The sequence below is a fragment of the Pseudophryne corroboree genome, chromosome 7 (assembly GCF_028390025.1).
Source record: "Pseudophryne corroboree isolate aPseCor3 chromosome 7, aPseCor3.hap2, whole genome shotgun sequence".
Classification (NCBI taxonomy): Eukaryota; Metazoa; Chordata; class Amphibia; order Anura; family Myobatrachidae; genus Pseudophryne; species Pseudophryne corroboree.
Window position 1 is genome coordinate 442,076,761 of NC_086450.1, and position 15,590 is coordinate 442,092,350.

General features: G+C 43.3%; 1 protein-coding gene across 1 annotated transcript in view; it reads right to left on the reverse strand.

Annotated features, from left to right (window-relative positions):
• Window positions 1–11,456: 11,456 nt before the first annotated feature.
• The window catches only part of TBL3 (transducin beta like 3), a 30,418-nt gene continuing 26,284 nt past the window's right edge, over window positions 11,457–15,590 (reverse strand). Inside the window, exons 17-22 of the mRNA XM_063934923.1 lie at window positions 15,379–15,535; window positions 14,431–14,489; window positions 14,227–14,330; window positions 12,647–12,718; window positions 12,252–12,410; window positions 11,457–12,159 (exon numbers count right to left, since the gene is read on the reverse strand). Of these exons, the coding sequence (XP_063790993.1) occupies window positions 11,999–12,159; window positions 12,252–12,410; window positions 12,647–12,718; window positions 14,227–14,330; window positions 14,431–14,489; window positions 15,379–15,535 (712 nt within the window). The 3' untranslated portion in view covers window positions 11,457–11,998. The remainder of the gene's footprint in view (window positions 12,160–12,251; window positions 12,411–12,646; window positions 12,719–14,226; window positions 14,331–14,430; window positions 14,490–15,378; window positions 15,536–15,590) is intronic.

The following is a 15,590-nucleotide window of genomic DNA, read 5'->3' on the forward strand; positions in this document are numbered from 1 at the left end:
GTACCTTCTCAGAAATATGCAAAACATCCCTAATTGCTTCAGTCATTAGCGAGGGATACAATCCCCCCACCCCCCTGCATATCCCCATCACCGTCCCCTGCATCAGAGTCAGTATCGGCATCAGCTTGCATTATCTGGGCAAGCGCAAGTTTTTGCGGGTATAGAGGTGGGTTTTTAGACGAAGTAGTGGGTGCTGAATACGTCAAGCCCTCCACAGACTCTCAAAAATTGCGTCTCCCTTTCCGTATGCGTCATCCTAGTTGAAATCTGGGATATCATTTCCCTTAAAGAATCCACCCATGGGGGTTCGGATTCAGAAGGCTGAGAAAGTATATTGCAGTCCTGAGTACATGGAATAGACTCCTCAGGAGAAGATAAACACTCTGCAGAACAGGACACAGAGTCCTTAGACATGGTAACGTGGGACTGCACACTTACACACACAGGAAAATGTCAGACACAGTTTCCCCCAGAGTACCTTCAGAGAGTCACAGAGTATAAGGAGCCAGCCATACAGCGCCCCTGTAGGGAATTATTAAGATAAAAGCCCGGCGCTGACTAACCTTAATAGAATAGTTAGTATTATTATCACACTCCCCCCCCCCCCCCCCCCTGTCTATAACACCCTGGTACCGCAGAGGTATAGCTGGAGTTATGTGGAGGGCAGCGCTCCCTGTCAGCATCTTGTTCCTTTGATCTGCAGGGAGAAAATGGCGCTGGTGAATGCTGGATCCGCTCTGAGAGGAAGCCCCCCCCCCTGTAATGGCGCGCGGCTTCCCGCACTTATGTTTATACTGGCCTGAGGATTTGTGTGTGTTAACAGTGGGATTAGCCCCTGTTAACTATGTGACCAGTTTAGGGTGTAATGCACTGGCTCAGGCACCCCTCAAGCGCTGCCTTCACGGAGCGCAGCCTTGTCAGCGCTGCACTCCAACCCTTGTGCCGCCATACCCGCCGGCGACCCGCTAACCGGGACGCCGGCGCTGTACTCACCACTCTTCTTTCTTCTGGCTCTGTTAGGGGGTGGCGGCCGTGCTGCGGGAGTGAGCGGTCACCTTGTGGTCTTGCGATCAGCACCCTCAGGAGCTGTCCTGTCAGCGGAGTAGAAAACCATTAACTCTTCAGAAAGTTGGTTCCTACTTCCCCCCTAAGTCCCACGAAGCAGGGATGCTGTTGCAACCTCCCTGTAAAACAACAAACTCTAAATTTTAATAAAAAATAAAACTAAGAAAACTCCTAGGAGCTCCCCTAGCTGTGACCGGCTCCTCCGGGCACATTTTCTAAACTGAGTCTGGTAGGAGGGGCATAGAGGGAGGGGCCAGCCCACACTATTAAACTCTTAAAGTGCCAGTGGCTCCTAATGGACCCACCTATACCTAATGGTACTAAATTGGACCCCAGCATCCTCTAGGACGTAAGAGAAAATGGGTTGAGAATGATATTTCGATATTCAATATGTTGACACCATACTGTAGACATTTTCAGAATGTAGGGCCTGTGAATGTCGCCAGTCAGAATGTGCACAAAACTGACACTAATGGCAGACTAGCCGTACCCCTAATAGCATGTGTCACCACTGTTGACTTTCTGAATGTCGACATGTTGGCTAGAACCCAATAAATATGCCTTTGCAACTAAGTGATTAAAGTGGATCAGACTTTCCCGAAAAAACTCAACAGTATTTATAAAATACCAAAGAAGCAATCTTGTGACTCCTGACTCTACTTCTACTGTTACATTTCTAAAGCTGCGATGCAAGATCCATCACCACCTGGTAGTGGTTAGCATAACCTAGATAAACAGCCACACCCGTCACGTTTAAGCAGTGCCGATGATTGAATGTTCTTGCACCGCGTTCCGTTAGGGACCTCTGCGCTCTTCAGGAAATACACTAGGAAGTACAATGAAAATAACCTACATACCACATTGCTATGCTTCCTAGTGAGAAAGGAGTAAAACCTGAAATACTAGGAGTTTCCATTGTGAGTAAACCTGAGCTTTGATTGAAGGAGCTAGAAGCCTGTCCTCCTGGTACAAGATAAATAGAAGCCATCACTGACTTCCCTCAGCACATAACACAACGGACACCTGCAACATGCCTCATCGTGCAAGGAGTGGACGCTATCCATTGGAAGCCAAAGCTGTTGGTGTTCTGCAACATGGGAAACTAAAGGTAATGTCATATAGAACCGTATAAACCATTACTCAACTTATTGTGGAATAACTTTACTAAAAAAATGATGTTGCTTATTTAGAATGACCGCTATATGCTGGCTATCCTGAAAAACAACTGTTGAAAACTCCAAAACTCACTGTAGCTTCTATTGGACATTTAATATATCAAGAACCGACCTTACTTAGCAATATTTGTATCCATAGACTGTACTGATTGTTTCCACAGTTCTAGATTTTGCTAAAATTAGTCTTTTTTTTCAAATGGCAGCAGCTGTCTGTTTGAGAGTCGTCAGCAGGCAATTTCAGGCAAAAGTAAAATTGCAGTACTTAACATAAAGATTTTAAATAGACAAAATAATGAGATAACCTCTAAGAATTATTATATATGCTATTTGGTATAAATATAGTATTACTTTTGCCAATGAAATATGTTACTGAGGAACACAAGTAGGCTGAATTTAAGCTACAGTATAAACCAAGACTTCTAGTGGCCAGTTATAAGACATGGAAAATCTGGCATGGGTGGGAGTATTTGTTGCATTGTTAGGAAGAGATTGTCAGTGTATTGGGCAAATTGTCAACATTTTTACATTTTTTTTTTCATTCTTTATTTTGACAGATTAACATTTTTTCCATACTGTGGTCCGATCACAATGAAATACTGATTTACCGGAAGTTTGAAGAATTCAAGAAGTTGGATGTGAGTGCGCAAGCTCAGAAATATAATAAGAGAAAATAAGTCTACAGTTTTATCATATAGATATCCGGACAGCTTTGTTGTGCGTAATTTAAAATTTGCATATTAAATACTGCCATATGTATTGTGAAAGTCTGTCACACACTAGTTACTGCCTTTTTAGCATCACTGAATGCAACAGTGATGTTTAGAATATTTCAGCTATCACAGAACTTTCTTTGCTAAAAGGCTACAGTATGTATATAGCACATAGCACTACCCTCATTCAAAGAGAACCACTTTGCAAAAGCTGATCATTCTTAAGTGAATGCTATGTATTAAATAAAAATGACTAATTCTGTCCAGGTGTACTACGATATCCCGGCGCCGGAATCCCGACAGTGGGGCGAGTGCAAAAGAGCCCTTGCGGGCTCGCTGCAGCCACGGTGGCGCGTTACGCTATTTATTCTCCCTCCAGGGGTGTCGTGGACACCCCAAGAGGGAGAATAGTTGTCGGTATCCCGGCGCCGGTATGCTGAGAGCCAGGTTCCCGACAACCGGGATATCGAATGCTTCCCATTCTGTTCAATGCTATACATATTAAGTGAATGCTGTATATGAAATAAAAATGACTAATTCTGTCCCGTGTTTATATCGCCTCGCAGAGAGAGCTGAGACGGAAGTTCCCTCTAGAGTCTGGGCTGTTCCGGAAATCAGACAATATGATCCCCAAACTGAGAGGTAAGGACCCCTCACTGCCAAATGGGAAAGTGTTATGCCTGAGGTAGGTAACCTGAGACACTCCGGCTGTTGTGGAACTACAAGTTCCAGCATGATAACTTAAATATCAACAATTTTTGAGAGCAACAGATTGCACATCACGGTGTCACACTATAAAAAAAAAGTCTTACCACCCTACATTAAGCAGTTTCATAATAGAACTAATGCATGTCTGAAAATTAGGGGATCTAAAAGATTCCGGGAGCAATTTGTGTGTCCCTACCGACAGGTTGCACACCCCAGGTCTGTAGGTTAGTTAGCCTGAGTCAGGATACGGATAGTAATGAATGATACCAGATATATCACAGAGCCTGACCTAACTGCTGGAATATATTATGGGGGAGTTTTATCAAACATTGGAGAGAGATAAAGTACCAACCAATCAGCTCCTAACTGTTATGTTACAGGCTGTGTTTGAAAAATGACAAGAGCTGCTTGGTTGGTAGTTTCTCTCTCTCTACCTCATCTCTCTCCATGCTTTGATAAAACTCCCCCTGTATGTGCCTGCTCACCCAGCAATTCCCAGTACATATTCTATCTAATCTATATATATATATATATATATATATATATATATATATATATATATATATATATATTACACCCACTAGCTTTATTTATACTATTTACAGGGCATTAATCTGTATTTATAATCGTAAAAATATAAATGTGACCATGTTAAAAATCATTAAATATATTTGTGCAGTAGGAAATATTATAACCACCTCAGCAGTCGGTTCTGCAGCCCTGTAATTACCAGACAGAGGATTTTGCCTCAAATGCCCATTTTTTTTTCTTCCTTTCATTAAGCAGAAAATGCCGGCTGTTGAGGTATTTAATTATGCACAGATAAAAAGTGTCATATTCTCTTCACGAATCATCTGAAACAGATTTTATTTCTACACAAACCACATTTTCCGTCAAAATCCTCAGTCTAGTAATTAGATGTTATAGAGATGATACTGGCAGGCCTGTGAGTTGGGGAAATGGAAGGGCACAGCTCTCCATCCTGCAATAATGGCACAGCGTTAGGAGCTGATCTAAGGAGAGTGTTAAGGGCCCTACACACTTAGCGATTACGATGGTCGATATGAACGATATCGCTCAAAAATGAACAATAAAATCGTTCATATCTTCCAGTGTGTATGCATGAACGATGCGCATTCCCGCAGTCGTTCTTCGCTGATCTATCCTCCTTTATACATGCAAGTCAATTTGGACAATATACTGTGGATGCATGTACTGTCATATCCTCCAAATTGGCCATCGATATCGTCTAGTGTGTAGGCAAACATCAGTGATGAAAATGGGAGATGTATCGAGCAAAGAGTGGAGAAGTGGATCAATAGTGAAATTGCCCTTTTCAACCAATCAGCTTTGAGGTAGCATTGAGCAAGTATGTTATAAACTGATATGTATACGCTGATTGCTCGCTGTGGGTAACTTTGCTTTTTTCACTGCTTGATACATCACCCCCACAGCATGTATTTGTGATTTTCTATATTATGTAAGGTCACTTATATTGTAGGTTTACAGGTGGGAAATGTTACCCTACCTATTGTCAGATATTTTAGATTATGTAAGGTCACTTATATTGTAGGTTTACAGGTGAGAAATGTTACCCTACCTATTGTCAGATATTTTAGCAATAGTTGTAATAGTCTGTGTTTTCTATGTAACATATCTATCATACTGACAAGTGGGTAACGTCATATTTCCAAATATTCTCCTTTCTAGTCACTTCCTCCATAGATGCAAAACCAGTTCCCCTGCTGCAATTACGGTCAGGGATATTATTCCCTGTACGGCCACACCTATAACTCATGTGACTCTCTTCCTCCTTGCAGACGTGCCGCTCTTCAGAATTAACCGCAATACCACCCGCTTCATGGAGAGACTGCGTCTACTGGAGAATTACTCCCAGGAGCTGCTGAACGCCGACGGCAAAATATCCCAATCGGACACGGTGACCCTATTCTTCACACCCATAAGCAGCGACCTCAATCCAAGCTTTCCCCAAAACAGGTCGGTCTTCAGTCGTACCCCTGAAAACCTCACTATGTAGGGGGACCTTCTAATTTAGCCTTCCCACTCCAGTTCTTAAGTACTACCAGCAGGTCATGTTTTCAGGATTTCACTAATCATACAAAGGTGATATCATACAAAGGTATATTATTTATATACCTAGCATTGGCTCTATTATAACTTGTGTAATATGCGGATTTACACGCTACTTCTTTGATGCCCATATGTCTTATTTATTACTTAACTGTTATGGTTACGCTTTCTTAAACTACCAAAAAAAATAATTTAGGTGAAATTCAGTTTAGTTTCACCTCTATTCACATGGGGTGTGGTATAGAAATTAGGCAGTCATTAGGTCGACAGTCAAAAGGTCAACACAAAAAAAATAATTGTGTTTTTTTTGTGTATAAACAAATTTGTTGAAATGCGTCCCCTTGCGGGCTTGCTCTGCTTGCCACAAGGTTACTAAAGGTAATAGTTTGTGATATGCATAGTAAAAGTTGTAAAAGCATGAAAAAACCCACCCAAAAAAATCTCAACCTTTTGAATGACCCCCAATGCCCCTAACGGTCCATGTTTTCAAGATATCCATGCCACAGCTAGTTAATTCAAATTGACTGAGGTACTAATTAAGTAATCTGTGGCAAACACAGATATACTTAAAACATGGACCATTAGGGCGACTTGAGGACCCACGTTTGGGAACTTCTGCCCTAGTGGGCAAATTGAAATAAAATTCTGTTTGCAGAAATTAAAAATAATGCTTTTATACACATAAAGATGATTATTGAGATTTTTTTTCTATATATATCTATATTTTTTATATATTTTTTTTATAAAGTGGAAAATGCGTTATGCTGCGTTCTAGTAACTGATCAAACTCTGGTTACAGCCTAATGATTATGCCATCGTACGTCAGGGAACAACAGAAGAGAGAAAAGCTAAGACAACTGCCCAAGGCACCAGCCACCGAACCTATAGTGTCTCAGATCTACGCGTGCATCGAGGACTACGAGACTAAAGACACCAAGAACCGCCCCTTCAAAATAAAACGCAACGAGCATCTGGGAGTGTTGATTAAGGAAAATTCAGGTGAGGAACTGTCTAACATTTCCACCCAATTACTGTAGCTTGTATACTATATGAAATGAGGTTACTCAGAACTTCTATTAATGCCCACAATTCCATTTCAGGTTGGTGGTTGGTGGAGAACGAAGAGAAACATGTAGCCTGGTTCCCAGCTCCTTTCCTCCGGGCTCTAGAGAGGAGTGATGACACAGACTCTGGAACGGACTCCGATGACGAGGGTAAGTATCAACCAATATACCTCGTATAGATGTGGGAGAGCTGCACCGCTCCCATCATGCATTGAGACGTACACAGCCAGTAAACAAGAAGCTCAGTCACAGTTTCCATGCGTATAATGACCTATCACCTCTTTCCCAGGTATCCGTTACTACACGGTAATGGCTTACGAAGCGCTGAGTTCGGATGAAGTCTCCATCACTAAAGGAGTCCTGATTGAGGTCATTGAGAAATCAAACAATGGATGGTGGCTGATCAGGTAAGAATGTTTAAGGAGAACATTAAAGTGGAACAAAACTTTAAAAAAAAAATGTAAAGGATTCTGTAGATTCTCTATGACAATAATATATAGTGTTAGTGAGAACAGTAGGGAAATGGGCAAATAAAAATGACATGTTTTGACACATTCCATTTCCTACTAGGTATAACGGAAAAACTGGATTTGTCCCAGCTATGTATTTAAAGCCATACCGGAACGTTCACCAACTTCAGCTTCTGCTGAATCCAGTAACGATATCTAATGCATCAAATCTATTTAAATCATCCAGCACAATGGATTTGAGAAGTTCAACAGGGGCATGGAGAGACGAAGAGGACCGATGTGCTCACAAAACTGGTGATAATGACAAGATTAATAATAATAATAAACTGAACAGAAAGAAGTCCAAGTCAATTTGTGGCTTGCCATCAACAAACCAATATGGCTTCCACACCGCTCTTCTTGAACTAAAGCCAAGGGAGGTTGTGGACAGCTCTGCAACAGAGTGGAAACCAAAGCTTCAAAAGAAAGAAGCCACTCTATCACCAGCTTTCACCTCTGATGTTCTACCACCCACGCAAAACCTGCCTATAGCACTTCCACGGAAGCAGTCAATAGATGGCTTAGACATGGATGAAAGTATTTCTGGCAGAACTCAGACACCCACTATATGCCCAAATCTCCATCTTACTTCAAACACCCCTCAGATTCCTAAACGGCCCAAGCAACATGAAATACTAAACAAGTGCACTACAGTGACCAGGAAAGCCCTGCAGAAGAAAGAGGAATCTGCTGTGCCAGTCTAGAACAGTAGAGCTCATTTTTTGTCAGCTGGACCTCCATGTGTTGGTGTTTCACTATTCTGAGACCCCAAAGAGACTATTCTCAATCACATGTATTGAGCGTCAGGATACCTCAAAATCAGATTCTGGAATCAGTGTCCCACCCCACAAGCAGTGAACTTCTGGGAGAGAGGACCACTGAGAAACTTACAATGAATTCATGTCCAATTTGTGATTTCTTTTTTTTACTATTTATCATATTGTATTATTTCATGAGCTGTATTTACCAAATGGTATTATTACATATGTGTTTGCCTCCTATATGATAGAAGATCAGAAGTAGGTAGGTCAGACTGGAAACTGTCCTACATTTTAATGTACAAAGACTGAGACGGCTGTTTTATACTGTGAAGTTTCAAAGCCGAAATGATTAAACATATAAAATATACACAAGTCCACTTATTGCAAGACATTAAACCGGTGGGTGCAGGATGCTAGCGAACTAAGCGTCCACCGTTGCGACGATTTTATGAGTGGTCTAAATAGCCGCTAGGGATAATGTGCCTCACTTCTCTGTAACGTGACTGGTTCCAAACTCATGGATACAGGGTTCAGCCTCTATTGTGAATGGGCTATAGCTACACTAATCTTTAAGATGTATTGCTCTGCCAGCTTCCATCTAGTACCAAATTTTAGGACCTTGTCATTCACTTATTTTCCTGAAAGGCCGTCCGTATAGTAATCTGGATACATGTTTATATTACATGGTGTCATTGAGAACTTTTTAAATGATTGCCACTTTAAAAATTGGGCAGACACACCGCTGACTGCCTCTCACAGAGTATTACATTTACCGCTATGGGTTATATACTACACCTAAGAGGGGTAGACTACAGGAACCTATACTTTCCTTAAGTCCATGAAGGAGACAGGCAATAGGAGTGAGGAATGATAACTCAGCGGAACGCAGGTGAGCTGCGGAATAGCGGAGAACCTACCGCCGATGCACAATTAGACTTGTTCAATGGAGGTTAATTCTTTAAGTTTTCATGTTAGCCATGGGACATTCAGACGCCCGATATTTATGGTTAATAACCTGATTCTGGTCAGCAGCATTTGGATCGATGTAGTAATGCAGAACTGTGTTCCTGAGAACAACAATATTTCTATTGTAATGTGATCATGTATTTTTGTCTTTTATGAAATGTTTATTTATTGCATGTAATTTTTACTGTAATTTCTGAAACTTTTTTTGAATGTTCTTGTGCAAACAGTATTTTGAATTATGATGTTACATCCGGATGAAATTTCCTGCTGCAATTTGATTGGATACTTTACATTTAAATAGCACAACAGTTCAGTGTCCACATGTCTTGATAATGGCTCCTATTTAGCCAGAACCGGTCGACCTACACCCGTGGCACTGTGAAGTTCCAATTTAATGGCAATGTTACACACTTCTTTTTTTTTTTCTCTTGCTAAGAAGTCGGACTTTGCTTACCTGATTTTAATACACTGGTTTTTAACTGAAACCTTATCAAATGGTTTTTTTTTGTTATGCGTGTTTGTTTTCATCCCAACTATGGATGTTTGTTGTACAATAAAAAATTTTGGGTACTTTGGACTATATCCATTTTTTAAGGTTTCACTGCATGGTTAATGATCCATGGATGTGGGAGAATACATGAACACAGTTGAAATATAAAAGATACCCAGATGCGTCTGCATTTACATTGAATACCGTGAATTCTTTCTTAAAGTGCCCATGTCTCCTGCGGAGCCCGTCTATTTCTCATGGTCCTTACGGAGTCCCCAGCATCCACTAGGACGTTAGAGAAAAAAGAAATTTGTTGACATAATAATTGTTTCAGCGTAAGGGGAAAGTTGGATTCCCCCCCCCCCACTAAACAATCCCGATATCAGAGGTAGGCAGACAATGACCACCTATTTCTTCACTTAAAGATCCCCCCCCCCTCATATTTGGATAACCAGCTCTGTTTTGGCAGTCTGGGCTGGTGGAACCATAAAGGGGTCCCTGCAACATGTGTGTACCTAGCACAGGATTGCATTCAGTCCCAGGCCAGTAGGCGCAGGGGCTGGCTTTCCCAGGGGCGTGGGGCCCGGCCACTCTTCCAGAGTATAACGTCCCTTAGTGCTAACAGCACCAGGACTCTTGTTCGTATATCCTGGGCTTTGAGTGCAGAGGTAACAATAGGTAAATAATAGGGGGAAGGGGCATTACCTTTGGCTAATTACAAGCCCCAGCAAATCCCGGGTGCCAAACATGGCTGACGGGGCAAGCTGGCACATGGAGAACTACAAGAAGGCAGCTGGAAGCGGCAGTTCAGCCAAGAAAAATGTAAACACATTGTTTCATTAACTTCATGTTAAATTGGAGCCCTCCTTGCATGGTAAAGGCAGCTTAGTAATATAACCAGTGAGAGACACCATGCCGTAATAATCCAGTGCCACCCGGAATGTATTTTACAAAGACCTCCCAAAGCTTCTCAGACCTAAACACACCAGAGATAATATCAGAAGCTCACAGATTGTACACCAAATCTTTGGCTACAGAGCACCAGTCCTGGGAACAAACTCTACGCCACATGGGCCACACATCTGACTGCACCCCAGCAGAGCAGGGTGCAGTATAGAAGATCTACAGTGTAGACAGGTAGACAGTCATTAGGTCAACCCCATATAGTCAACATGCATTAGGTTGACAGGGAAAAGGTAGACAGCAGGTAAGGTCAACAGGTACAAAAAGGTCAACAGGGTCAAAACAGAAATGGTCGACAAGTTTTTTTGTTTGTTTCATCATGTGTGGAAATCAGTGGAAATGGATACCCTTGCGGTTACTAATCTCATTCATGGTCCACGTGTAGAGGAAATCAAGCAAAACGTGTATAAAAACAAACAAAAAAACAAACTTGTATCGACCATTTGTGGCAAACATTGTCATGTCGGCCTTTGTACCTGTCGACCATATGGTGTTGACCTATCATTCGGATACCAGAGGAACAGTGAGGTTAAACTACAGTATATGGGCTATTAAGTCTTCAAACATGACAAGGGCCACACGCAACCTCCGTACAACCCAAGACAGCACATAATATTATTAAAACTAGTAATCCGCCAGTTTCTCTGTGAATCACTTACCGTGAGCTGCCATTGAGGATCAGGTATCTAGCTTTGGTGTCTCGGAAGGCTGCAGACATCTGGGACATAGGGCATCTTCTGCTTTATGCCGTGCCATCATAGCACTGGGAGCCATGCTAGGCAGTGGGGCTCGGCGAGTAGTGTAAAGATGATCCGACTCCTACTGCACATGATGGAGACGGGACAGCATTCAGGATTACAATTAAAACTGCTCTCCCATGGGTTCCAACGCATAAAACACACACACGTACGTGCGCGCGCACACACACACACACACACACACACAGAAGAAATGTTCTAAGATGTAAAAACATTAATTTATTACAGAGCTTTTGTACAACTGGAGTTCTTGGCTTTCAGGTGACCAGCGGCGCTGACTCTACGCAGTAATAATGAACTGATGAGATGCAGCAGTCAGTAAGAGCAGATAATTCATCCTATTAATGACCACCACCTGTATGAGGTGTAGAAGAGGAGATACACAAAGCTGTCATAGAACTAGGCAGGGCAGACACCCTCCTATGTTCTGTAACCCACTAACGTCTGGCACAAACAGTTTTTATCTGTTACAAAACCGCGATGTCCGTCTTTCTGCAAATGTCTGATAAGAAATGAAACAAGAGTTCCTGCGTAGAGTGTCAGGATTAATGGTCCACTACAGGGCCAGGCAGGTAAATAAGGACACCCCAAGTCCTGACGTTCCTCTGGGCACACAGTAAGCCACAAACGACTCGTCCTGAATGATACTCCCATGCGCAGTATGAAATGCAGGAGGAGGACAATGGGAAAGACCACTGGTGCCCAAAGACACCTCTGGGTAAACTGTGAGGGATGTCCTCATGCTTTGGTGTCTCCTTGGATGGTCAGATCAAGACTGAGAAAAGGGTCGGCCACCTTGTCCTTCTCCTCAGGTAAATCGGTTATTCTCATGTGCTGCCACATGAAGTCCACAAACATGGAGGCCTGTAGCAACCTCCCCATCCTCTGCATGTGTCGTTCTGGAAGGGAAATAAGAGGTGACATAAGGACCATGGCTGCAACATGGCCTATGCGCGTTTCGCAATCTGCCACTGGATCCTGCTAATCTCACCTGTGTAGGGTAGGAGTGCCTCCACGGTGCCTCGGATGCCGGCGTATTGGAGCAGGGTATCTGGAGGCTCACGTGTGAGGAGGATATTTAGCACACACTGAGCTTCATGGCAGTTGCGCGAGTTTGTGTTCCAGACGCTGCAGTATCTCAAGATGGACTCTGACGGCAACAAGGAACCGATCACTCAAAGGGTATTAAGCACTTACACAAAATATATCTAGATTGGCATTATCCAGCCAGAACGCTCTAGTAAGAATACAATAATAATGATCAGTATCTTATATTATGATAGACATTGTGACAGGATGTGGACACGTAACAGGCTTTGGCCCATTTGGTCAGCAGGCCTCAATAAAGCCCCATGCGCCATATAGCGTGTACAACTGTTCATTTACCTTTCTGGTCCTGGCGTAATCTCAGGATGTTTTTTTCCAGATCCTCTTTTCCTTGCGGCTCATGCAAGATGGCTGGAACATAGCAGAGTGTTAGCAGTGTGGTTTACCGGAGGATCCGCCACCACAAATCGTAATAGGAGTGTTCTTATAAATGTTTTATGTGAAGCATTTACAAGAAAATAAATTACAAAAATTAGGAAATATTTTTTCTGTAATTTCCAGTTTATCCCAGGTCCCAACGGCAAAAGGTCAAAGCTTCCTGATGAGCAGTGACGTGAACTGGGGAAATGTTATGTTGCTGCTAATTCAGAGGGATATATTTAGCTCTCAGCAGGTTTAAATGAAAGCAGCACTAATATTAAGTACAAAAAAACATGACGGACATGGGAGCAGTATGATTTTCCTGCGCATGGGATCCCGGAGCTTGTAATACAGACGCCGGGATCCAGTTTTATAAGAGGCCGACAGGGGTAAGGGGTGTTCCCCACTCTACAAAGCCCCCTAACTCTCTGTCCCTGCAGCCTAACCCCAACCTCCCCCTTGGGGGTATATTTACTAAGATGGGAGTTCTATTTAAGATGGGATGTTGCCTATAGCAACCAATCAGATTCCAGGTATTATCTTCTAGAAGGTGCTAGATAAATGAGAAGTACAATCTGATTGGTTGCTATGGGTAACATCCCATCTTAAATAGAACTCCCATCTTAGTAAATTTACCCCTTGGTGCCTAACCCCCAACCCCCCTCCGTTGGTGCCTAAACCTAAACCTAACCCCCCCCCCTCACTGCTGCCTAATCCTCCCCCCTGCAGCGTAACCCTAACCCTCCGATGCGGGGTGCCTAACCCTAACCTTCCCACAGCCTAATCCTCCCACTGCGGCCTAAACCTAACCTCCTTCCCCCCTGAGGCTAACCTGACTTGTGAGCCAGTCTCTCCTCTTTTGGGATCCCGGCTGTCGGTATTCTGGCGCCGGGATGCCGGTGTCGGCATTCAGAATAGGGTCGGTATTCCAGCGTCGGTATTCTGACTGCTTCCACCGGACAAAAAGGGGTTTAGAGCAGGGGCAGGGGTGGATACATTAGGAGAGGAGCAGGGGTGGATACATTAGGAGAGGAGCAGAGGTGGATTAAGGAGGAGAGGAACAAAAGGATAAAAGAAGAGAGGTGTGGAGGAGATAAAAAAGAAGAGGGATGCAAGCAGGGGGTAAGAGAAAGGGGGAGGCACATAGCAGAAGCACCCCAAAGATTCTTAGAAATTGGCTCTTCTGAGATGGAATGTGTGTTCTGGTTGGATTTCGGGAGTGTTGTGATGGAGGCAACACATGTGACCCTTTGTTTCCAGACAGGCCAAGCCTCCATTCCTGGCACTGATATTAAGAATGTGAGGTTAGGTTCCACTCTATTACTACAGAGTAGAGGCGATAAGAGTGCAATCTTAACTCATTAAGTAAATCTAGGCTGTTAATCATTTGGGGGACTCTGTATACAAATAAGAGAATAAAATGAAAGAAAACACAGATCTGAGACGACAGGTGCTGTATTCACTGAAACATGTCACATTACGCCACAAAGCTTGGTCACCTTTTATAACCGTGAGCACGGTATGAGGTTGGTCTAAGGCAATAGCCAGGCCCAGCGCCTTCAGGAACCTCTTCTCGTGCAGGAGGTTGGACAGCTCTTGTTGTCTAATGGATGAAACGCGTTAACAGAGTTGCGGTCAGGATTCCATGCATTGCAATCTGTAAAGCTGTACACATGGGAAAGCCGACACGTGGCACTACTCACTTCAAGATTTCATCCTCCTGCTTCGCCTGCGCCTCCGCCAACTCCGTCTCTGTGACGTCCTGTGAACAAACCAAACATCAGTTACAGAAGGAGGCTCAGTACACAAACCTCTGACATCGCAGTACTCAACCGTTCAAAGGTTTCTGAACAGTAAAACTGCAGATTTATACTATTTTATGATGTAACACGTGCCCGCCACGCAGTGCTGATAGAAATCTAAACAGTACAGCTTAAGGAAAAGCCTAATTGCAACATACAAGAATTGCACCATGAATGAAACTGGAGAAAAACTTTGCATCAGGAACAAACATTAACAACACGCGCTTTATCAGTTGTGATTCATCACTATGGTTACGCAAGCGTCAAGCACGTGTGCCAATTACTTCCTAGTGATGACAGAGAGGGAAGACAAGCGGACTGTGATGACGGGTACGCGTTTCACCACTATTGTCACAGTTCTTTGTGTATATGTACGCTGCCTTGTACGTGGAGGAAGGGGACAGATCCTAAGTGGTCAGGTAAACATGTGTATGCTAGGTGCACTGCTTTCTTCTGCGGTCTTAGAGAGCATGTAGTGCATTTCATTTATACACTGCAAGTAGATATATAGGGGCAGATGTATGAACCTGGGGAAGGCATAAGGAAGTGATAAACCAGTGATATGTGCAAGGTGATACACGCACCAGCCAATCAGCTCCTAACTGTTAATTTACATATTGGAGCTGATTGGCTGGTGCGTGTATCACCTTGCACATGTCACTGGTTTATCACTTCCTTATGCCTTCTCCAGGTTTTAAACATCTGCCCCACAGAGCTATATAGAATACGTCTGTCAGTAACCTACAGAATGAACATATGCAAGGCAGACATCACCCAGCAACGATGCACTCTCCAGCCAGGTATGAGATGCCCAGACAGCGTCACAGATCTCTCTACAGAAACTCTCACCTTCCATAGAACGATGCTGGAGTCTGCAGATCCTGTAACCAGGGCAGTGTCCAGCTGGTTGCTGTGCAGGCCCCACACTTTGTCCTCGTGGACGTCCAGTGTCTTGACGCACTCATTCGTTTTTATGGTCCAAAGCTTCAGCAGGCCATCGGAGCCACTAAGGACAGAACAGGTAAAATCTGTTTAATAACAGGCAGGTCAGGCCAGCGGGT